Raw genomic sequence first — 24082 nt, forward strand, 5'->3', positions numbered from 1 at the left:
TCGTTGGAAACACGTTGTAAACAGTATGCCACGTGTGATGGCGTCATGGCAACAGAAACAGAAAGAGAGTAATAGATAGAGAAAGAGTGAGAGAGGAATAGAAACGCGGACAAGGAAATGTAGGCATCACGCAGCTGCACGCATTTAAGAGCGTGTACGCTCGCCGCGCGAGATCAACTTTAGGTAATTCAACGCAAAAAATCGCGCAGACTAGCGTCGCGGCTGTGTGCGTGCCTATCATACTTCACGTATAGTCACACAAACCATTTTGATCCTTTCGTGTGAAATTAGTAGAACAAAAAATATATTACTTAGTAAATAGTTAATAGCGAGAAAATAGTGTAAATCTATGGATGACTAAAATATAAAGGCATGAAAATAAGTCGTTAATACTTACACTCTTTTGCAAAAAAATCGGACACCTATGAAAATCTTGGTTTTGAGGACTTTCTGTATATTACATACAATTTTCAACAGTACGAAATAGTCGACTGATGATTAATGGCAATGTAAGAGTTTCTGTATTTTAACCGATTTCAAAAAAAGGAGGAGGTTTCAATTAGATAGTTTTGTGATTGTTCTCGATTTCTCAAAGACGCCTGGACCGATTTGAAAAATTGATTGTTTATATGAATGGTCCAGTCCATCCAGACCGAAAAATTGTGGTCAAATAACAACATTTGCCGGAAAGCCAAATATTGGTGAAGAGCTTGGGTTTACCAAATAAATAAAATTAAAGTTTTAAGTTATCTATCCTATATGCTTCAAAAGTTATTCGGGATCAAAAGTCAAGGGTACATCCAAAATGAACATATAAATAGCTCTGCTCCTATCTAGCCTAAGGCGTCCGCCATATTGGATTAAGACTCGCGACACATTTTTTTGTTGAGTTATTCATATCAAGCCCTTTCATTTGATACCCATATCGTAGGAATGCATTAAAAACATTTTTGTCTCCATCTTGGGTATACCCCCATATTGGATATACAATCATACATTGTCATTAAAACTGAACTTTCAAACAAAATTTCAACTCAATCGATAAAAAAAATATGCTTCAAAATTGAGCTTTAAATAAAATAGTAATGTATCAAGATTTGTTGGTCGCGCTTGAAATGTACTCTATTCTCGATATCCACGGTAGAGGTTATTCACCCTACGCGATGTGACGGAGCGACACGTCCTCTCTCTGTGAAGCCTTGCGGCGGTCTGGTTTGAATTGACTCGCGTGCAGCGTTTTATAGTAGTTTTTAAATAATTTATAAAATAATAAAAACGAGAGATTAAATTATAATGTAAAGTTTATGTTTAAAAAAAAGAGTTACATTACTATAGTAAATAATTGTTATAATAATTTAAGTAAGATAGGTAGGTAAAAAAAGCATTTGAAATTCACAATTTTTCACATTGTTAAAATATTTTTTTCTGAAAGATAGAGACCTAAATCAAAAAAGGTTTCCAACTAACTATAGGCTTGGGGATTTCATCTATGAGTAAAAAAATAAATATGATTAGATTTGCCACTATTTTCACATAAATTTAAGCTTCGAAATAGACGCTGAACGGGAATTTTATAAATCATCTGTTACGTTATAGGGGTTTTAAGTATTTAAACTACAGAAATTGAAATTTATGTTCAATTAACTATATAGACAGTGAAATTAACTTGCGTTATTATAAATTAACATAGTTATAGGATAAGTAGTTAATGAGAAACAGTGGTTTGAAAAGTACCTTTTTAGGCCAAATGGCGCGCGGTTGACGTACACGCTCTTAACTTTATGGACGAATTTTTGTTATTTCGGCTTGCGGAAATCGTCAGATTATATATTTTTCATTATTCTTGAATTATTTCCTTCAAAATAAAAAAAAAATTAGCTACGCTCGAGAATGTCGAGATGACGTTTTTTTTTACAACCTTGTTGCCCTCCCCTTTTTTTACGTCACCCTCAAATTGTCAGATTAGTGGAATATACACTTTTTAGGATGTAATTAACTCACCCTACCTTAATCTGACGCGCTCGAGAAATTCTGATGGTCAATTTTTTTTTACTAATCTGATCCTTTATTCTAGACGCGCGGCTGCATATACAGGGCTTATATTTGGTGGAGGTGTTAAATGGGGTAATAGGTACCTCCCTATATACTAATCTGCCGCGCTTGAGTAAATCCCGAAATCCCTTCTAGGCCTCCCCTACTATAAGTATCTTGATATGTTTTACTAGGCTGATTAAAAAATAAAGCAGTTACTGCAGTCTAATTCGTAACGTCAGCGTTAAACACTTGAGACGAAAAAACAAATAAAGAAAGATATAAAAATAAAGACGCGAGGCATTGTAAAATCCATTTATATCACATCTACAAATAAAACAACGTTACGTAACAAATATAAACTGACGTCAAAACAGATCTTAAGTGATAAGGCACAGTTTTCACAATTACTAGGTTTGCTTTGTTAGTAAGCGTTATTTTCACAAACGAGAGAATCGCATCGAGTCCCTCGTACTTTCGTCGGATAATCGCTATGGTAAGTATATCAATAATTTTCACGTAAGGTTTTCATCCCTTATCTCGACGACTATGCCCGTAACTTTGCGTACGGGAAGCGATGAGCCTCTGTGATGTTATGTTCTTTCAAATTATTTCCAAACTAGATTATTATATGGTGGTAGTATGGGACCATCTCCACAAGCGATTGAATTGAAGCTTTCATTTCATGATTTCAATACTTTTTCTGTAATAGAATTATCTAGGTCAAGAGAGTAAGAACATCGTATTTCTATACTCTCTACGCTCTTCCTCGTAGCCGTCATAATGTCGTGATTTGCCTACTCATGGAGTCTTATTTCCTAAGAATCTCTTTAGAGACCAAATCCAAAAAAAATACTGCGTCATTGTATCGCACCGAAAACTACCAACATCTTTGCAATTCTCTCGTCATGACGTTGCTCCCTTGATCATTAGTTTAGTAAAAAGTTCTACTAGATTTCTAAAAACTTCCATTGGGATTCTAGGAACGTTCTAGAAAGTTAAGGCTTCAGTATGTAGGTGGCTGGAGTGATGATGGGCATGTCTTTGATGCCGTCCTTGTTGATCACCTTCACGAGGAAGTTGGGCAGGCTCACGAACAGTCTCGTGTGGACCTCGTGAACGCACTGCTTTATTATCTCGTAGGCTTCGAACTCTTTTAGCTCTGGGGGAGAGAGATAATAAGAAATTATATTTGTTTGCTTGTGCTGTTTTGTTGCCACTCATAGTGAGTCCACACGATAGCAGCTTCACACAGACTTTCATAGCGCAACAAATCGGTGCATAAAAAAGCCATCATATTTTCACTCAAACTTCAAATTTTTACACAGACTTTACTTTATTTTTACTCAGTTTCTATCGTGTGGATGTGGGCCCACCATTACCGTACTGTCTTCTGCCCTGTTTCTAAGGTACTTCGGTAAGGTCGGTGTTGTAATTCGTTTTCTGGACTATACATATTGCTCGAGAATTTGTTACGCCACTTCTTCCCAGCAAAAAAAATATATGGGAAGTTGAAGAGTGTCTTTGTTAATTTTGAAGTTCAAAAAGTGCTGTTTTAGATCCAAGTTTGAACAAATGATTTTTATTTTGAGTACAGTCTCATGGTATTAGTACATAAGTAGGTAAACTCACCAGGCTTATGGTTTCTGTCTATTATACCGAGGCTGAGTAGACCACCGAAGCCGTGGACTCCGAAGGGTACCCTCACACTGGACGCTAAGAAGTCCACCGAGTACAGCTGTCCACCTTCTATCTCGTCATAACCGGCTAACAGCAGGTTCACCATCGATGGGTTCTGATGAAAAAATAAGTTAGGTTTTTAGCGCATAGCAAATAAGGCACGAGTTTATAAGACCAAGCATTTAGTTTATTTTGATAAACTATTTATTTGCAATATTTTACAGAGACTAGACAAATTTTAGATTCGTTGGAATAATGGTATTCAAACATTTAGAATTTACGAACTAAGACAATATATTTTCCGGACTATTTGAGGATTAGGATCAACTCAGTGTTCCGTTCCTACAAAGGGAGACCGGTTAGTAACCTGCAAAAATAACATACAACACAGAGAAGATTGTTAAAAACTAACAACATTAAAATACAAGAGCACTTAATACTTGAAAAGTTAATTAAATTAGTGTCTATAATTAGCGCCCACATTACTATTCGTATACGAAAGTGTTACAGAAAACGTAATTATTATGTACGGACGAAAGTGCTTTGCGTCTTCATGTGTGTTGATATATCTGTACGTACATCTTCATGACACACACACACACAGACACAAACTATGTAAACGATAGTCACGTGTTTTTTTTTCAAAATGGCACCCAAATTGTTGAATAAACTCATGGTTCCATTTCGCGAGACAGAAATGATGGAATATTAATTTTATGCAAGTACTTTCTCTTCTAAATATGTACTACCTACTCTTTGTTTAGACTATCTTGATGATGACAATAGGTACTCAAACGTAATCCTCATATTTATAATGTTGTAAATTTAGTTTGTTTGGACGCGCTAATCTTAGGAGCTAATCGAGACCGATTAGAAAATTCAGTGTTAGATCGCCAATTTATTGAAGAAGGCTTCTTTTATTTAATTGAAATCGCTGGTGACAGTAGTGATTTTAATTAGGTATTAAAGAATATAACTGCCTCGTTGGTCTAGCTGTCGCAAGTGCGGCTGCTGAGCACGAGGTCTCGGGTTCGATTCCCGAGTCGGGCCGAAATCGCTTTGTGGGTTTTAGAAGACTTTCACATAGCAGCCCGGAGCCTGGAAGGTGGTGATTGATACACCCGTGCATCGGAGAGCACGTAAATGTCGGTCCTGCGCCTGATCTCTTTCCGGTCGTGTCGGATTGCCGTCCCATCGGGCTATGAGAGTTAAGGAATAGTGAGTGCACCTGTGTCTGCGCAAATGCTCGTGCACTATAATATGTCCTGCGCAGTTGGCTAATCTCCTTACATGAGAACAGCCGCCGTAGCCGATAATCGGCTAGGAGAACATCATCATCATCATCAAAGAATATAAGTAACCGCATGTAACACATACTAGAAACTAGAAAAACCCGAGTAGCTATAATTATAAACCGAATGAGATTAAAGCACATATCATTTGGGAAATATAAGTGATAAAATAATTATCACTCAGACTAGACTTTCCACATACGTTATTCAAGATTGCAGAATCATTGCAGAGGTTTATGATCATATTGGTGTGAATTAAAATCTCTCAATTTAGATAAGAAATATCTTAGAATCACCGACAGTCTAACCAAAAGCGTTTGATACTATCATTTGTCAGCATTTGTACCCCATCTTTAGTTTAGCATTGATAAGCAAATGGCAACATTATTATACAACCGTTTATCGTTTACTTTATGTTATCCTGAACTAGCAAGAAAAAGATCAAGTCACAAACAAAAGACAGTTGATCCCCATAACCACAGATTACTTCATACTAATCAGAGTCTACTCACCCCTCCTTTCAAAGCTTCCATCAGCGTCTTCCTAGTAAAATGCACGGCGGCTGCAGCAGTCAACTGGTATCCATTCCTCATCTTATACAGCTGCACATTCTTGGCGACGAACTGGGCGAACTGCACCCTGTCTCCAGGGTCTCCGATGGCGCCCATCACCAGGTCATTCGACATGTGGTACAGTTTGTTCTCGTCTGAAAACGAATGGTATTTTAACAACTTCCCTGACCTATGAGTCATATGTGATACCTGCATATCGATGGACTTTCTCACTTTGAATACGTTCAATCCCCTTACTGTTAGATAAGGTAGCATTGAAAATATTTTTTTTATCTAATATGTTTACGGATAGCCAGTAGAATTGGCTAAGGTAAAATTCAGTCGGTATACAAAGCTACGTACGTCTATATGAAAATCGGTCGAAGGACGTAGGAACATAGACTATCCACCGAGGGTAAAACGGCAATGCGAGAAAACTGATCAGGCAATGAAGATTTTAAGAACTGCAAAAAAAACTAAACATAGATACAGAGACCTACGGATAACATTCAAGGTAATTTTGTAATAAAATTTATTTATTTATTTATACTTTATGTACAAAATAGGTACATTGGCGGACTTAATGCATTAAGGCATTCTCTATATCAAGGCATATCAATGGAGGCTGTAAATAGCCGACCATGAAAATATGTTTTCACCTCATTTAGAGCGATAAGCAAGCAATAACGTGGTAACGTAGGAACTAGACTTATGTAATGCTCATTTGAACTACTTATTGTTTGATATCAAGCTATATGTGTTTTCAAAAATACTTGTGTCAAATGATGAAACCCGAGTGAGAGTGGTGTCCGAGAGCAACGTTGAAGATTAAGCTAAGTGGATAGTAATTATCGGGAAAGCTGCTACCACCACCATGTAGGATACATAGCAACAAAGAGATTTGTCCATTTTGATGAGCAGGGGAGAATATTCTAAGCATTTATAGTATAAGAGGGAAATTCATTTCCAAACGAACAGTAAAGTACCTACTCGTTTGTAACGACCAATCTCAATGTTACCAGAAGGAAAAACAATTAGCATCAATAGATAACAATGGGAAGCTAGACCTCGTTCTAAAAGAAATAATGTTTCTCTTCATAACGTCATACAGAAACAATGGCAATTATTTAGCTAAAAATACTAGATGTTTATAAAATGTAGACTACATTCGTAATAACAGGAGATTCCACAGACATTGTGTTAACTTTCTTTCATAATATTTTAGAAAAGCATGACGCAAAACCCTTTGAACAATAGAAACATTACCGATTATTATGACAATGTGTGATGATATAGTTCTATATTGGAGGACCACAATAATTAGGCAATAGTGTAGGGCTGGCATATTCTCAGAATAAAAGCCCCTGAAAGAAATTAAAAGATAGGTAAAAAAATATTGGAAGGCTAGATTGTCGTAGTTTAAAGTTAAATTACGTCATTCTAATTAGGTCCCCTTCAATTCGCTTTGAGCAAATGTAGTCATAAATTTGTATGCTTGATCGTGTGAGAACTTTACCCAACATTAAAATACGCGCAAATGATGATGAATATGCTTGCAATTGCGAAAATAGTCATTTAAGTCAGCGTAATACTGAATCAAGAAATTATCTATTTCATAGATTTAGCATTCCACTAGCATTCCTTACCTTCTACTACCACCATAACGGGAAAACTACTCAAATCAGCCAGGTGACAAATACCCCATACCCATTTTCAGGGTACCATCTATCCCTGTGCCAAATTTCACCTGAATTGATTCAGCCATTGTAGCATGCCTCATGAGTATCGCATTTTCACATACTAGCTGTTTTCCCGCGGTTTCCCCGCGCAAATTCTGCCTTACCGGGATAAAATATAATATAACCTATGATACTCAGGAATAGTGTAGCTTTATATTATATAGTGAAATAATTTTTCAAATCGATTCAGTATTTTTGGAGCTTTAAGAGTACAAACAAGCAAAAAATGTTTCCTCGTAGAATAGATGTAAGGATTCCATTCTTACAAAGAGAACCTTTATCACCAAACAACTTAATACAATTCCATAAAATCAACAAGTATAGTAAAGCAATAAGCCACAGTACCATGTTTCATGACGATAATGCTCTGTGTGTTCGTCTGATCGGCGGCTATTATGGCAAAGTCCTTACATTGCATGCCCATCAGACATTGGAAATAAAGACTGGAATTAGGCATCATTGTCTATCACAAACAACTTAATATTCAAGTAAAAAATTGCATCTTCACAAAAAAATATGTAATTCAAAAAGTCTACGACATTGACGTTTATTTGATGAAGTATATAATTTTCATTATCTTTGGGATTTTGTCTAAAGAGGTTGGTCATTTGTTTCTGGTTTATCTTAATAGCAAAAATACTAAGCCAAAAATCGCAATACCAATGATACTTATTTTAATGGCCCTGCTAGGGGTATCAGGTTGCCCAGTTAACTGAGTTCAGGAGGTCTGATAGGCAGTCGCACCTAGTGGAACACTGACGCTCAGCTGCATGCATCTGAAAATTGCCTCAGCAAATAATGAGGATAAGTCTTTTCAATACAAAGTAGACATAAAGTGAGCACCTACTTTCCTTAAGTGAATACAAAGGAAAATAAATAAATTAAAGTTATTTTCTTCTATGATAACGATCAATATAAAGTAAGTAATATAGTTATTATAACTGTTGCGAGCAATCTGATCTATGGGCCTCGTAGCGGGATGTCCGTTATGAGCTTGTGGCTTTGATAGAAATGTTACTGTGTTATACTTCCTGCTTAGCACTGCATTCTTACCTAGTAACTAGCAATTGTTCTTGTGATTGTTTGTTTATATTGAGGTAAGAGCAAATCAACCCAAGTTCCTGCCCAAAATCTTCCTCACAAAATGACTCATTCCCTCCGCATCACATAGCCACATCGTGTCAGCCGGTGCCGTGCCGACCTCAAATTAAATTAGGATAAGGCAGGTTGAATTGAAGTAGTGTTTATAAAACTATGTAAATACTTGTCACTAAGTTGCCAAGACGTCATTGCAAATGATTGCACGCAGTTCAGGAGAGGTAAATGCAAGCGGTTGGAAAAATTTCGCTTTTTGAAGTGGCAATCAATTTTAGTGAATCCTTTGGAGCCAAGGTTGACACTAAGTATTAGGTACTTAAATATTGTGTAAACCACAGGTGTAACCTACTGATGTGCAAAGAGTTAGAGGCTAAATAAACATTAACAATATCTTCAAAGAGTCATAAAGTTACTAAACTTAAAACATTCGTGACTTTAATATTATCACCTTTCTGGTTGGGATTATTAAACTGGAGGCCTTGGGTTTTAAGTTGTTGCCATTATCGACGTATTATATTGGCAAACTAAACATTACATGCATAAGTAAAAATACGGAAAATTATCTACTTGAATTAAGCCTGCGTAAGTAGGCACTGATACCTGCAGCTTTGACGATGATCATCATATTTTTAGCATAAGATAATTTTGCTGGGGAGTTTCTTGGGAAATTTCTTCTTCCCACCAAATACCGAATGATGAAATGATGAAGAGAAACTATTTTCGTGCGCTATCTTTCGTACATTTTGAGGATCAAAAAGAAGTCTCTATAGTAAAAGAAATGGGAATTGCCTTACCACCTACAAAACGTTCTAATGAAACAACAGCCTTAAACAAATGCACCCACGCTTACCAAAACTCACACATTACCGCGACATCTCTCAGATATGTTGTGGAACACACAGTTACCTAACTCTTGCACTTGTAAATGTTAGCACCCACTGCTCGTCACTTGGACACGAATTACTTGCATAACTTCAATGACATTAAACAGACGTGGGAATTAGGATTAGGTAACTTTATCTTTATAGTACTAATTGCTTCTGAGATAAAGCTTTAAGCTAAATTAAGATGTAGATTTTTGTAAATGGGTTCTTTATTTTGAAGTTTGTAAATTGCCATTGTGATGTCAAGTAGGCTATTATTTATGATAGTATAGAATCCTACAAGATGTAGATTTTAACGTGATCAATTTTTTTATTTTGTCCACGTAGAAAGAAGTAGTTTGATCTTCTTGAGTCTTGATCTAAATCTTCTCATTTTTATCGATGTTTCAGTGTTCATCTTGATCTACTTTTGTTTTGTATAATTATTATTGCAAAGATGTACCTCCAACTAATTGAAAACAGCACGAGCTTTGTTTCTTTACCAGTAAACAATATCTTTGAGTAGTTTCAATAACTTTAAGTGCCTTGATAAATCTATGCCACGTGCATTCATTGGAGAAACGTGATATCTATCATTACCTACTTATTGTTGACTTATTAGTGATACCTGCCTCGTTGGTCTAGTTGTCGCAAGTGTGGCTGCTGAGCACGAGGTTTCGGGTTCGATTCCCGAGTCGGGCCGAAATCGCTTTGTGGGTTTTAGAAGACTTTCACAAAGCAGCCCGAAGCCTGGAAGTTGGTGATTGATTCACCCGTGCATCGGAGAGCACGTAAATGTCGGTCCTGCGCCTGATCTCTTTCCGGTCGTGTCGGATTGCCGTCCCATCGGGCTATGAGAGTGAAGGAATAGGGAGTGCACCTGTGTCTGCGCAAATGCTTGTGCACTATAATATGTCCTGCGAAGTTGGCTAATCTCCTTACATGAGAACAGCCGCCGTAGCCGATAATCGGCTAGGAGGACATCATCATCATCATCATCAGTGATACCTGGTATTAGCCTTTTCCTAAATATGTTTTGGGGTCGGCTTCTAGTCTAACCGTATGCGTTTGCGTTCAAGTGTTTTCCATAGAGTGCCTATACACTAACCCCCTTAACCCAGCTATCCGAACAACTTGATACCCCTAGGAAAGACTGGTTATGATACTCTGGCTTCTGACTAGTCGTAAAGACTGCCAAAGATGTTCAAATGATAACTGGCCGACCCATTTAACGTGTCTTCCGAAACACGGAGGAACTCGTCATGACAAGATAATCATCCACGGGCCGACCACGCCATAACGAACAGACACGAATTCCTACATTACAAACTATACCACTAGTTCACAGTTTCCAGACTCCGTTCCCAAGCCTAGTGCACCAGTCTGAGAGTCTCCCATGACTCTTGACTCGCATTGTGCCATCCCGTTGCACTGGGAACTGCATTGTTCATCACTTGCATCTATCCATCTATCTGATAGTGTGTGAAGCTCAGCTCGATTATTGGGTTGCCCAACTGTAGTTTAAAGCGATTATCCATTGTTTGTCTGTGGTCTGTTTACTTGCGAACTTTTTGCTGGGTTACCGGGTTGCTGCAATAAATGTATTGATGCAGTTTTAATTGATACTAGGTTCTGTCTGCAGTTCCACTAGCGTCCCATGAAAAGTTGCCTGTACGTTATTCTGATATTTATAAGCTACTAGCTTTTGCCCGCGGCTTCGTTCGCATGGAATAGTGACTTCCGGCATATTTTTGGTTTGACCAATAGATGGCGCTATATGTCCGGAATAAATTTTATTTTTTATTTTTATTTTATTTTTTTTAAATAAAAACTATCCTATGTCCTTTCTCAAGTTCCAAACTATGTCTGTACCAAATTTCACACAAATCGGTTCAGTAGTTTAGGCGTGAAGAAAAGACAGACAGACAGACAGACAGACAGACAGAGTTACTTTCACATTTATAATATTAGTTAGGATGTTTCCTTTATACAACTGCGGTGTGCACTTAATATATATTTTTTATTTTATGAATATTTACAGTTTTAAATTCAGAATGTGGGAAATTGTGATTTAAATGAGGAAATTATTTTGTTAAATAATAAATGCTCGTGTACCTACGTTAGGTAATAAAGCTTTATTTTATTTTATTATTTTATTTGCTAGACAATCTTGCCAAAATAATTTGAATATAGCCCGCGTATAATTATTATTAGTTACCTACAATAAAATGTGTTCTAGAACTTTCAATCCGAATTCAAAGCATGTCATCCTAGGTGTAGGAATTACAAGAATTTAGTGGGAGCGACCCTTTTATCGACGTGGTCAACAATTTGTTTGGCATCCCGTTCCCGAACCTTTGAAGGTCTAACCACGAAATAAGTGAACGTAAATTAAACTGCTGTTTTAATACAATTTATTTCACTTGAAATAACATGTTTTTCGTAAAATAGCCTTGTGTATGCTAGTAGTTATTTTTTGAAATTCATCGAGTCCAAGATATAATTACTTAGGACTTCATTAAAAAAAATAGAAATCTAAAAAAAATGCTTTTGTTTCTACAAGTCAGTGTCTATAAGTTGCCGCTGTGTATATCTTGCATTTATATTCAGTCACCATCTTTGTGAGGTGTCGGTTAAAAATATATTTACCATTTTATCTATTTCCTTACAGGTACATCAATACTCAAAACTACAATAAAATGGAAGGACTGAATACGAAGTGGTGAACTCAACTACAACAGATATAGAGTATAGTGTCAAGTGAAGGTTGCCAGACAGAATGCCAGACACACTATCCTTGTCAGCCAGCGTAAGTCTCGGCTTACTGGCTGGAATCGTGTCTGGAGTATGTTACCTAGTAGCTAATGGGATGACGTGGCCTAAGTAAGTAATTTTTTTTAATATTTTTAGATTTAAATTAAAAGCTGGTATTTATGAATTGTATAATAATTCTAGGTGATTTAAGTAAATGTTCTCTTATATAATAATTTTATGTTCAGCTTGTTTGTAAAATAATGGGTATTTTTGTAGGTATAAAAAAGTTGTCGGTAATTAAATGAATGCAGATTCGTGTTAAATTATCATCAAAAATATATTTAACAAGGCAATTAAATTATTATAATATTAGGTATTTAAAATGATATTTCAAACGTTTTTTTTTTTTCAAAATTGAAGATGTGCATGTGCAATCAGCAACACAGGCTTGAATTTTTATTTAAGTTCAACACATTATAATTTTTATTTTCCCGTTTTTCCACCCACAATGAAGAATAAGCTCGGGAAACTGCAAAACATTACGCATCATAGCGCCATCTATCAGTATTTTGATGTAACAAGAGTGCTGTTCACTCGTTCACTCTATGTAGGTACATGTAGTTTGCAATATTATACACAGAGGGCGCTTGATTAGAACATTTTGATTTTTAATATTAGGTACGTGAATTACGGAAAATGCTATAGTATGTACTAGCTTCTGCCAGCGGTTTCACCCGCATCCCGTGGGAACTACTTCCCGTACCGGGATAAAAAGTAGCCTATAGCCTTCCTCGATAAATGGGCTATCTAACACTGAAAGAAATTTTCAAATCGGACCAGTAGTTCCTGAGATTAGCGCGTTCAAACAAACAAACAAACAAACTCTTCAGCTTTATAATATTAGTATAGATTAGGCATTTTTCCTGAACTCGTAAGTTTAATAATTGCAGGCGCTGAAACTTAATAGTTAAGAATAGACTTTTATTGCTATTTTACCTATTTTTGTAAGGTTAATGAACTCATAAAAATAAATTAGTTAATTACGCATTTCAAAACTGAGATAACGTAGGCTTTTGTAATTTCGTCACATCCTCCATTATAGCGAATAACAAAAGGTGCGATGTTGCGCGGACCGTGACGGACGAATCGCGACGTTTCGCGGTTTTTTTTTGTACTTTTTGCATTTTCGAAATTCGAATGTCATTTTGGTCACGTTCAGGACCGTTAACAATAGGGTTGGCATATTACTTTATATTCGTTCGTATCGTCGTCGTCGTGTCGCGAGATGACTGCCACCGTGGGATCTGAAAGCGAGCGTCTCCTTGCGCCTGTACAACTGGCGCGAGGAAGCTCAGCGCCGGGGGGAAACCCCGACACGTTGCACTCAGCATAGGTATTATATTTATTTTGACCAAGGACGACAGATAGAACTGTGAAGAAATCTAAGCTTACATGAAATGCAACTCTATTGCTATGGAAATAAGGTCCAAAATGATACAGAACTATGTATAATGTGTGATAAGCACAACCTTCATCAGTGGCCATGAGAGTGAAAAGCAAATAATTAACATTTTAACGCAACGCCATATGCACTTAATTAGGTATTTATATTTGTAATTTCATGAAATAAGTAAAATGGTACCGCAATTTGCATAATTTATATATTTCGTCAATTCTCATATGTCATTTGTTTATTTGAATTAACGTTTTACAATATATTACGATTCGCCTACAAGTACACACTTTCCTAAACTTATACATACTTACTTTATTGCAAGAGCGCAACGCATTTGACAGACAAATTGCGCTAGGCAACATTTGTCACCCCCAGGCATAGACATAATATTAGTAAACAGGACTGCGCATATAAACCCAAAAAACGAGCCGAGTGAAACAGTTAGTACGGAGGCTGTCTGTCCCTTTCTAATAGGGTGACTATGAGATTAAGCTATGTGAGACAAATCCGAATTTGCTAAGATTATTAAACACAGATTAGTATTGAAGTTTTAACTTACGCAGTTTGTGACCTTAAGATACTAATAAAGGCTTTTAATAATTAGCGGAAATTAGCAGTATAAAAGCAGGAAGATTCGAAGTGAAGACTGTTTTTTTTGTATTTCTACTTCATATATAGACTGCTGAGCCATTTATGTCGCCTTTCTTCATTTTTTGGGAAGCTATAACAATAGTACAACAGTTTTAAAATCCATCACCCATATTTTGACTCGTTACAAGAATTCATGGGCACCCTAGTTGTTTGGTTTACGAAAATGTTATTATTAGCTAACCTGTGGAACGATATATTGCAACCACCATAGGATTCACTTTTGCAAGTAGAAACGCAACACTTTTTCACCATTTTAATAGTTTAAATTGATTTAATACAAAAAAATATAAACAAAATTTTAAATGCTGATTACGCGCCAAGAATGTTCAGGGTTACCGCTAGAAAATAAAAAAAAGCAAAATAAAAATTTATGTTGTTTATGTTTTAATAATAAATACGAATAAATTAATGCGATTGTTATTTATTTGTTGACTTACAATTGTTAAAATAAGATAAAAATATAAGTGATTCAATTGTTTTTGGGAAGACAAAACTTTTGATCACAACATTTTTTTATGCTGGCAAGGTGTTAGAAAAAGACAAACAGCCTCCGTTCGAACTATCCCTCTCGGCTCGGATTTGCCTCTGTGTATTATGCAACCAATTTAGTACCTTATTGCGTTAGAATAGAGTTCATTTTCGTAAATATATATTTTGAGCGTGCGCAATCTTGTTTAGTAATATTATATCTATGCCCCCAGGTGACTTCAGTAGGCGCCAATTCGGCAGCTGTCTCTGTTGTGGTCATGCTGATATCTTACAAAAGCCCTAGGTAACTCATTTGACACACAAATTGCGCTAGGCATCACTGTGCACCCCTGGGTAACGTCAGTAAGCGTCAATTCGGCAGCTGTCTCCGTCATGGGCCCACGCTGACATCGAGCGACTATTGAATATATTACATTTCACGCTACAATGAGCACTGGGCATCATACTGTGTTTATTTGGCGGGTGGTTCTGTAGGTTTTATTGCTTTTTTTTTACTAACTTCCAAAGTGTTTTGTTCTGCAAACATACGAATATATTTTCCTGCAAAAATAGGACATTTAGATAAGTTCACTTCTAGTTGACTTTTGAAAAGTCAAGCGTTTAAAAAGTTTAGCTGCCATTGAAGGTTAAGTAAATCTGAACTTCTTTCAACTTCCTAAACAATCTGCAGAACATTCACTATCTTAATAGGCAAAGCTTTTAATGTTAACCAAATCAGTGTCTCGTATAGATTCATAAGCAACTTATGTGCATGCAGCATTTGTACGATTATAACACCTAGTTGCAATAATACGATTAGCACCAACCGCCAACGAATGAATGAACCCATACTAATACTACGGAACTCCGCCACCCAGGGCAGGTTGTACCAACGCAAGCATATCGCCGCTGGTTCACTCACTCACTCCCATTCACTCACTCCGCGAGTTCGCGCTCATGCCGCCGAACGGAAACGACGGAACGAGCTTCCGTGATATTTGAATTCGGAATTCGTGCTAGTGCTGTGTTGTGTGCTTGTGTTGTGTTTGAAGAGGATTTGAATTTGGAACACACTTTTTTAAGGTTGGCAATTACTCAGATAGATCTATACGTATTTTTAGGATGTAGATAGCTTTGGTTGTGCTTTCCGGAGTAAAACTTAAAAATATTGAAAATTGTCAAAAATAAATAAAATAATCACCATGAGTACACTTATTAAATATTAAGACAAACGTAGGTACCTATATAGGGTGGTGAAAATGCAAGATCATAGGGCAGTAGTCTGCACCATAATATTAAAAGAGCAAAAAATATTACACGAACTCCAAAAATTAGGCAATAATATGGCCTAACACCTATAGCTCCTCTCATGCTAGACTAGCCCCAGTCAGGTGCAGGTCTCTAGGATTATTAGTGCATGAATGATAGGTATTGCGCTGCATTTCTCCCCAGAATAATCGCGTTAGATAATCCACTTACCTACTATTGCAATGACAGTATAATGTAACTGAATGATGGACAAGCAAATAGCAATGTATCGCTCAACGAAATGTAGAAAAGACCCACTGTATACTCTCACATCAGCCAACCGTAGGATGCAGATGCAGCTAAGTAACAATATTTTACATGGAGCAACTGGAAAGTGCATGGGCAAAAAGAGCATTCGCTAAATGTATATCACTGGTCCTCATCTGCATCTGGTTAGACCAGAAACCGACCCAACATAATTGGGAAAAGGCTAGACAGATGATGATGACTACCTATCTGACCTTCTCGACCTTATTATTTTTCTACATATTGTCAAAACAAAGCACCCTATCGTCACGCCAGAATGGCATGGAGGGTGAGGTAGGGTCACGCAGCAATAGCTTTAAAATGTGTGAAGTTGACATTCAGATAATGAGTAGATGATGTGCAGTACATATCTATAACTTGTCTGGACAGGGCTCCATATTTACTACATATGTAGTCCACAACTTTGCTAGAACATCTCTAGATTTGCATGTTTTCATTTAGAGCCACAGATTGAATTGAATTCAAGAAAACAATGATCTCAACGCATACATAATTTCATTCATTGTCATCTGCCGTATCATGAAAAACAATCGATATAGTAAGTAAACACTACAATTCAATTTACGAAAATAATTTCTTAAGTAAGTAAATATAAATATTCTAAGAACTTGCTCACTTTCCTCAAAATTTTCCATAGCAGCCTTCACAGAGAGAGTAAAAGGCCCACCATAAATAAAAAACCATACCCTAAAACGAAGGAATTAGTAAGATAAAGCCAACAGAGAAAGTTCTGTGATATCAATAACCTATCACGTACGGGTACCGTGAAAACACCGTAACAATCGATTGAGATGCTCGAGCCTAAATCTATGTAAAAGCATTTATTGTTTTGTTTGATTTGTACCCTGCTGAGTCTGTATCTATCACCGACTCTCTTAGTAAGACGACCCTTCAAAAAATACATTTCATGTTAGGAGTACGTATTGTCCGTTGTTGGCCAGAAGGAACAAAGGTGGTTTCAGTCAGGAGAACGAAAACCTGGCACTCTCCCACTACGCCCATAGTGTGAATATTCCAGTTTAAAAAGTCCAGTGTTCCAAATAACACTACTGATCATATTTCACATTCAATATAACACAAAGATCTATATTCCCTGAAAATACATAGTGATGTTTTCCCATATACCTAGTATGTTAGTTTCATGCCTGTCCTTTTGTAGGTAAGCTCGTTCTCTTTTACGGGATATTTAATAAAAGTCACCTCTACGGTAATTCGTGACAGGACCTACTAGAGTTCAGAGCACGGTTACTATAAGTAGTTTCGGTACTTAATTCCAAAAAATATGAAAAAATCGTTTGTGACCTAGCTAATCAAAATGTCGGCGTTTGTCCTCTAATCTAGAGGTGTCTAGAGGTTATATTATTTGACAATACTCGTGATTCAATCGTGATAAGATAATTGACATATTGGAACGGATTCAATGGTTTTCCTACTGGCTTTTTCATACCTACTTAATTGCTGAATGAAAACGTCCCTCTTTAGCATCTACCTTTTTCATAATCTTATTATATTTTAATAAATTATCTTTCGAGAGTATCCCCTGGAAACAACTTCGTAGATCTAGGTTTTTAAAAGTAGGTAGCCACATCTTCGATAAATGGGCAATAATATTTGCATTTTTTCATCATATATTTTTTAATTAAGTAGCAAAAGTGCGTTAGAATCTGCGTTTTGAAATTAATAAAAAAATAACCTAGTTACTTAGTATTTTTATATGAATTTAAGCAGTGCCGTAACTAGCCTTTGATGCGCCCGGTGCGAGCTTTCAAAACTGCGCCCTTGAAAAATGCTCTAACCCAGGCACGCCGCTAGCTTTTAGTTCGCCCGCGTGCAAAACTGATTATGCCGCCCTACGACTACATATGATACTGGGTTTTGTCAAAAAAAGAAAAATTCGTTAATATTATAAAATACGTATTTTAATTAGGTACAATAATTATATTTGTTTACTGAAGTGTAAAACTAAGCCACATAATCATTAAGAAAACTTAACTCTTCTGTGTAGAGCGCCGTGCGATGCAAGAAGAGAGAAGCGATTGTAAATAAGCGCGAGCGAAGCGAGCGCGCAAATTTTATAGTTTATGGTCTGCAAATGCAATGTCCGTAAATGAGCTTATGTAGCGCCCTTGTGCAATCATTACCCAAGTGGCCCCTATGTATTGAAAATCGTGAGTACCAACATATGTATATCAAAGTGCTTAGAACAGATTATGGGTAACTAAACTAACGAAATAAATATCAACAACAATGTTTAAATTTAGTAAAAAAAATTATTTATGGTTTTTGGTGGGTTTCTCGTTGAAAAGGTCAACGCAGAAGACACATTTCATATGTAAGGAAGCGCGAGCGAAGCGAGCGCGAAAATTTTTCAGTCTAAGGACACAAAACAAATAAAAATCACTGTAAATTAACAAAGCAAAGTCAAATAGTAAGATATGCACAGAAACTCAAATGTATACGAAACCGCGAGCGAAGCGAGCGCGATTTTTTCCTTTGAGTTTTCATGAAGTAAACATGTCATAAAAAGCCAAAATGAACAAAAAGCCATAACGGACGAGCGCGAAAAATGTTTTTTTTCGGAATTGAATGCCTCAACAATGTTTAAGGTTCTTCCAACCTACACACAGACATGTGTTGCTGGGGAGTTTGTTGCGCCACTTCTTCCCAGCAATAACACATAGGAAGTGGTGAAGGGTGGGCGTTTTGAGGGCTGTATGGATGGATGGATGTTTGTTACTCTTTCACGCAAAAACTACTGAATGGATTTTAATGAAACTTTACAATAATATAGCTTATACATCAGAATAACACATAGGCTACAATTTATAAACATATTGTTCGAAATACTAATCCTGCGCAGACGAAGTCGCGGGCACCAGCTAGTACTAAATGTATGAAACCGATACCGTTCTGACGCGTCACGTCACGACACATCAGACAAATATAAAACCACCTTTACAAGTGTTATTGTTTCAAGATCGCTTGAAAAATGCCATATAGATATAGATAGTACAGAGGGCGCGTCTACACTAGGGCATGCAATTCCGGTAAAATAAAATTTACCGGTAAAAATTCGGTAATAAAAATATTTTTACCGGTAAACCGGTAAAACGGTAATTTTTGTATTTTTTAAAATGTGATATTGTTTTAAATGTTAAATGGTTTAAGGTGGTAAATATTTTTTGTGACGTGGCCGTAACAAAAAAACATGTCAGTACCATCCGTACGCGATGTCGCCGACAAAATGCAAGAGAAACGGCTGCGATGGTACGGACATGTAAAAAAGAGACCAACTGAATACATCGCCAATGTTATGTACTCAATCTCGATATACCCGGTCAAAGTGTTGGTTGAATGTCGTAATGAATGACATGAAAATCTACGAACTCGAAGAGGAAGATGTCCAGGGTAGAGCGAAGTGGAAGAAGAAGATACGGAAAGCGGACCCTGTCACAAGACGGGATAAACGCTAAGAATTACCGTGAAAAAAAAAAATTTCTTTCATTGAAGTGAAAGACCTTTTTTATGGTACATCGTAGGCATTTTATGGACCAGGGTCGCGGTAACTCTTTCGAAAAATCCCGCAGCCCCAGCAGGCATTGGCCTTGCTGGGCCCCGCTGTGTTTGCTGATATCTCCTTGAGGAGCGCGTGGAACAACGCGCGCCGCCGATACGGGTCTGCTGTCTATGCAGACGGAGGAACAATGAGCCACCCGAACTCACCGCCCAAAGACCGACGCCTGCGGTGGCCGGGAGTCGTCTCTCGATACTCGGCGCCCGTGGTGTCTTCATGTTCCACTACAGCGGCTGAGATGAGTGGTGCGAACTCGCAGTCGCTCCGCCGTCTCCTTCTCGAGCAAGACTGCTTCGCAGAAGGAGGCGACGGCTTCCCATTCACTCCGGACCATGGCTTGAACCAGGACCGGACGCGAGAGGTTCCGCTGCCTATTGCCTCGACGACGACACGTTACCCTTGGGCGTTACTCTTCCCAGGCAGTGCACACCTGGACTGTGTGCTCCACCTTGTCCTCAGAGCTGTCCGCATGGTGGTGAAGTAAAAGCCCTTGCTCTGTAAGGTCACAGAGTAGGTAAAATAAGCGTAAGCTACATTTTTACCTAATATGAGCTGACAGGAAAATCAGAATAACCGAAAATTAAGATGAGAAAGAAGATTTGTTTCTAACCTAGAGATAGTTAAGGAGCCACATAAGTTTACTTTCCTAAAAAACAGCAACTTTAACACTCTTACAATATGTAATGTATGCAATATTACATTATGTTCAGGCTACATAATGAAGATTTGACGTCAAATGAACAATTGCTATATTTTATCAGGAAAAAGTAAAAACCGGTAAATTACCGGTTACATATTATTTTTACCGGTAATTTAAAAATCACGAAAATGGGCGGTTTCACCGGTAAAACCGAAACCGGTAAACCGGTATTGCATGCCCTAGTCTACACCATATTCGCAATAAAACAAAATGTACCTACTAACTACCATGCATGAAACAAAACTAGATACTGGTCTGGTCATTTCTGCGCCCCTCCAGGGTCTGCGCCCTGTGCCTGGGCACCGCTGGCACCGCCCTAGTTACGGCACTGAATTTAAGTATTTTTATCAAAAAGTGAATAGGTCTTAAGGCATGGAACTTTTTGACTTTCGTAGAAATTTTTAGATTTCTGTTCATTCCATTAAAAAATGGCGGTTAATTTCATTTTAATACGACACATAGCCATTACAAGGAGACACTGAACAGTGAAATGTTGCAACAATAGCATAACAGACAATGCTTAGCCCAAATAAAACACAAAAACCATGCAATTAATACGTAATCGTTGTCAACCGACTTTTGCAACGTTCACACCAACTCGAACTAATTCTAAACACAGAAAAACACCGTATTGAAAAACAAACAAATCATTAGTACAAATTAAAGCACGGTGACAATACTGGAAAACGGTTCTCTTCTATAAACCTGCCAAATTATGACGTAGCTTTCCAATTGAGTAATTCACATAAACCGGTACCTCCCTAATTTAGTAGATTGTCATCTGTTTTGACGCGCCAAAAGCGCATCGATACGGTTGGCTGAGCGAATAGAATCCGTTGTTCGAAATTTGAATTTATTTTATTCCTCTATGGTTTTGCGGTATGCCGTTTTTTTGTAACAGAGGCCAGGCCAAGTAAACGTTTCGATGCTCTGAATGGTTGAAATAAAAAACAAACAATCATCCGAATTGAGAACCTATTTTTATGGAAGTTGATTCAAAAAAACTATCTATGGTGAATATAAAAATGTTGAATACCAAAACCATATTTTACAAGACAATTTTCGAAATTTGACTTCTCTTAAGTCGTTATGTAAAGGAAATATTCCGTAGTTTCGTCCTTTATCTCAACATTTTACAGTACCAATAGCAATTTGATCACCTACCTAAGCATATTTCAATATATTTTCAAACCATAGCTACTACAATAATATTACGCAACCCCACTTATTATTCGTGTACCGAAGGCACAATTTCCTGCGCGTGCGACGAACTTCCGCAAACACAAAAAGACAGGCGCAGACAGGATTGAATGGAAATTGAAAGTACACGCGATGTGACCACACAATGACTCATTATTATTTTGCAGTTGTTTCTGGTACTAAAACGGCAGAAGTTCAAGTTTTTCTATGATCACTTCAGTAACTTTTAACATTAAATGTATTTGTCCGCCGAAAGGCCAAACATGTCTGTGCTTTACCACGTTTCTTTGTACCATCTGCATGTAACTCATGTTATGACTAATAAAATGATCTATCTATCTATCTAAAAACATGTTTAAAATGAATGGGCGATTTTTATTTTGCCTTTTCAGCAACTTTAGTGGATTCATAGAGTAATGCCTGCTTGATTATTAGGTACCTACTTTTATCAGGGGCCCGATTCTCCTATGTTAATAATGTCAAAATCGAGTAGAAATCGAATCGCAATATGATCGTAATAGCAGTTTTAACCATATCGGGCATTCTGCTACTAATAAAAGACCAATCGTATTTGATTGGTGTGCGATTGGTCTGCTATTTTGGTGATTTTGGTCCATACGGTAGTTTGCTGTACAATCATTTTGCAATCGTAAATCATTTGCAGACAAAATGATTCATTATTGAATGACAGAAAAGGATAAAAACGTTTATTTCAAAGAAAAAATAGCGGAATGCCACATACGCTTCAATCGTAATCGAGTCGGGATCGGATCTCAGTCGAATCGAGTCGAACGTGAATCGTATGACGCTTAAGTAAAATTAGGAGAATCGGGGCCCAGGTTTCGATAGATCAACTCCATTGCCCCACACAAATTATTATTCACGACAGGCATCCCAAGAGTCATTAGGTATTCATCTTTCCAATAGTTCATTCACAAAATTAGAATCAGTGTTAAAATAGGTAATTACTAAGGTACCTACCTGTTTACAATAGACATTACAAATAAATTCAAATATTTCCAATTCTACAGACAGCTTTTGTCAAAAAATATCTTTAAAGCTTCATTAATATAGATCGTCAAAATTCTAAGCTACGTATCCTCAACTTATATCCAATTTGTAATCACCACATAGGGCCCATCAGTCCGTATATGACCAACTACCGGCTGTCAGTAAGTACCGAGTGCCGGAAGGTTGACAAACTATAATACCACAGATAATACTATGTATTATTGTGCTTTGTACTGCCAACACTTATTTATTGGGGACGGCTTATTATGATACAACTAGCTACGTACAATACTGGTTATTAGGGTAACAGAATTTAGCGAAATTTCCTACTAAGTAGGTATTGTGTTACTCTTCAGCCTAGCAGGGCCCTTCTATTTAGTAAATATTGAATTGAAAGTTAACACCTTAACATCAAAAACTTTAACGCCTGGTTTACAGTTGTCTAAAAATTTTGTGGCTGCAAAATGAACCATATGTCAACGTCATAATTTGACATTTTTTTAGACAAGGCTTAAACTGACGTTTAAAAGTTTTTGTAGAAAAGCCATAAGTTTTTTTACATCCTCGCATCCCATAGGAACTACGTTCATTCCCTCGATAAGTTAGCTAGCATACACTAAATCAATTTTTCAAACCATTTTCTGAATTGCATAAACAAACAAGCTTCTTCAGCTAAACAATTGCCCCCTTACCAGGCCCGCCGCTAGCTGTTTGTTCGCCCGCGTGCAAAACTGATTATGCCGCCCTACGACTACATATTATACTGGGTTTTGTCAAAAAATATATAAAGGGGGGGGGGGTCCGGACGGACCCCCCCGGCCATTCATATCCATTTTACTTGTCCAACAGAAAAATATATATACATACACAGCTCTGATTGCAGAAAACCCGCCTACTTTTGGATACATAAATATTGCAATACATAACATACATTACACATAACTTTTTATTTACTTGAAATGCTCTAAGACTTAGAGTAACCTAAGAAGTCCTGGGTTACCCCATTAGCAAACTAAGCAATTGCTTAGGGCATCAATGCAGTGCAATCATATCCCAAGTGGCCCCTATGTATACGATATACGTTAGGTACCAACATAACGTACATCAAAGTGCTTAGAACAGATTATGAGTAACTTAAACTAACGAACTTCAATATCTATAACAATGTGTAAATTCAGTAAAATATTATGTTATTTATGGTTTTTGTTGAGTTTCCCGTTGAAAAAATGAACGTATAAGACACCTTCCGTATGTAAGGAAGCGCGAGCGAAGCGAGCGCGAAATTTTTTTAGTCTAAGGACATAAAACAAATCAAAATCACTGTAAATTAACAAAGCAAAGTCAAAAAGTAAGATATGCACAGAAAGGAAGTGCAAATGTATATGAAGCCGCGAGCGAAGCGAGCGCGATTTTTTCCTTTTAGAGTTTTCATGAAGTAA

At 37.1% G+C, this 24082-nt stretch overlaps 2 protein-coding genes across 4 annotated transcripts in view; one reads left to right on the forward strand and one right to left on the reverse strand.

Moving 5' to 3' along the window:
- The window catches only part of LOC124641429, a 125700-nt gene that overhangs the window by 10868 nt on the left and 90750 nt on the right, over positions 1-24082 (forward strand). For all 3 annotated transcript variants that reach the window (XR_006985689.1, XM_047179721.1, XM_047179525.1), the window contains exon 2: positions 11926-12137. Coding sequence is in view for 2 of the 3 variants with exons in the window: in XM_047179721.1 (XP_047035677.1) it covers positions 12034-12137 (104 nt within the window). In the remaining variant the exon portion in view is untranslated. The remainder of the gene's footprint in view (positions 1-11925; positions 12138-24082) is intronic.
- Positions 2578-7753, reverse strand: LOC124641934 (proteasome subunit beta type-2-like). Its single transcript, XM_047180236.1, has 4 exons — positions 7639-7753; positions 5516-5709; positions 3664-3826; positions 2578-3193 (listed from the first exon to the last, which is right to left on the reverse strand). The coding sequence occupies exons 1-4, from the start codon at positions 7751-7753 to the stop codon at positions 3030-3032; spliced, it is 636 nt and encodes a 211-aa protein (XP_047036192.1). The 3' UTR covers positions 2578-3029.

The sequence above is a fragment of the Helicoverpa zea genome, chromosome 1, assembly GCF_022581195.2.
Source record: "Helicoverpa zea isolate HzStark_Cry1AcR chromosome 1, ilHelZeax1.1, whole genome shotgun sequence".
NCBI lineage: Eukaryota > Metazoa > Arthropoda > Insecta > Lepidoptera > Noctuidae > Helicoverpa > Helicoverpa zea.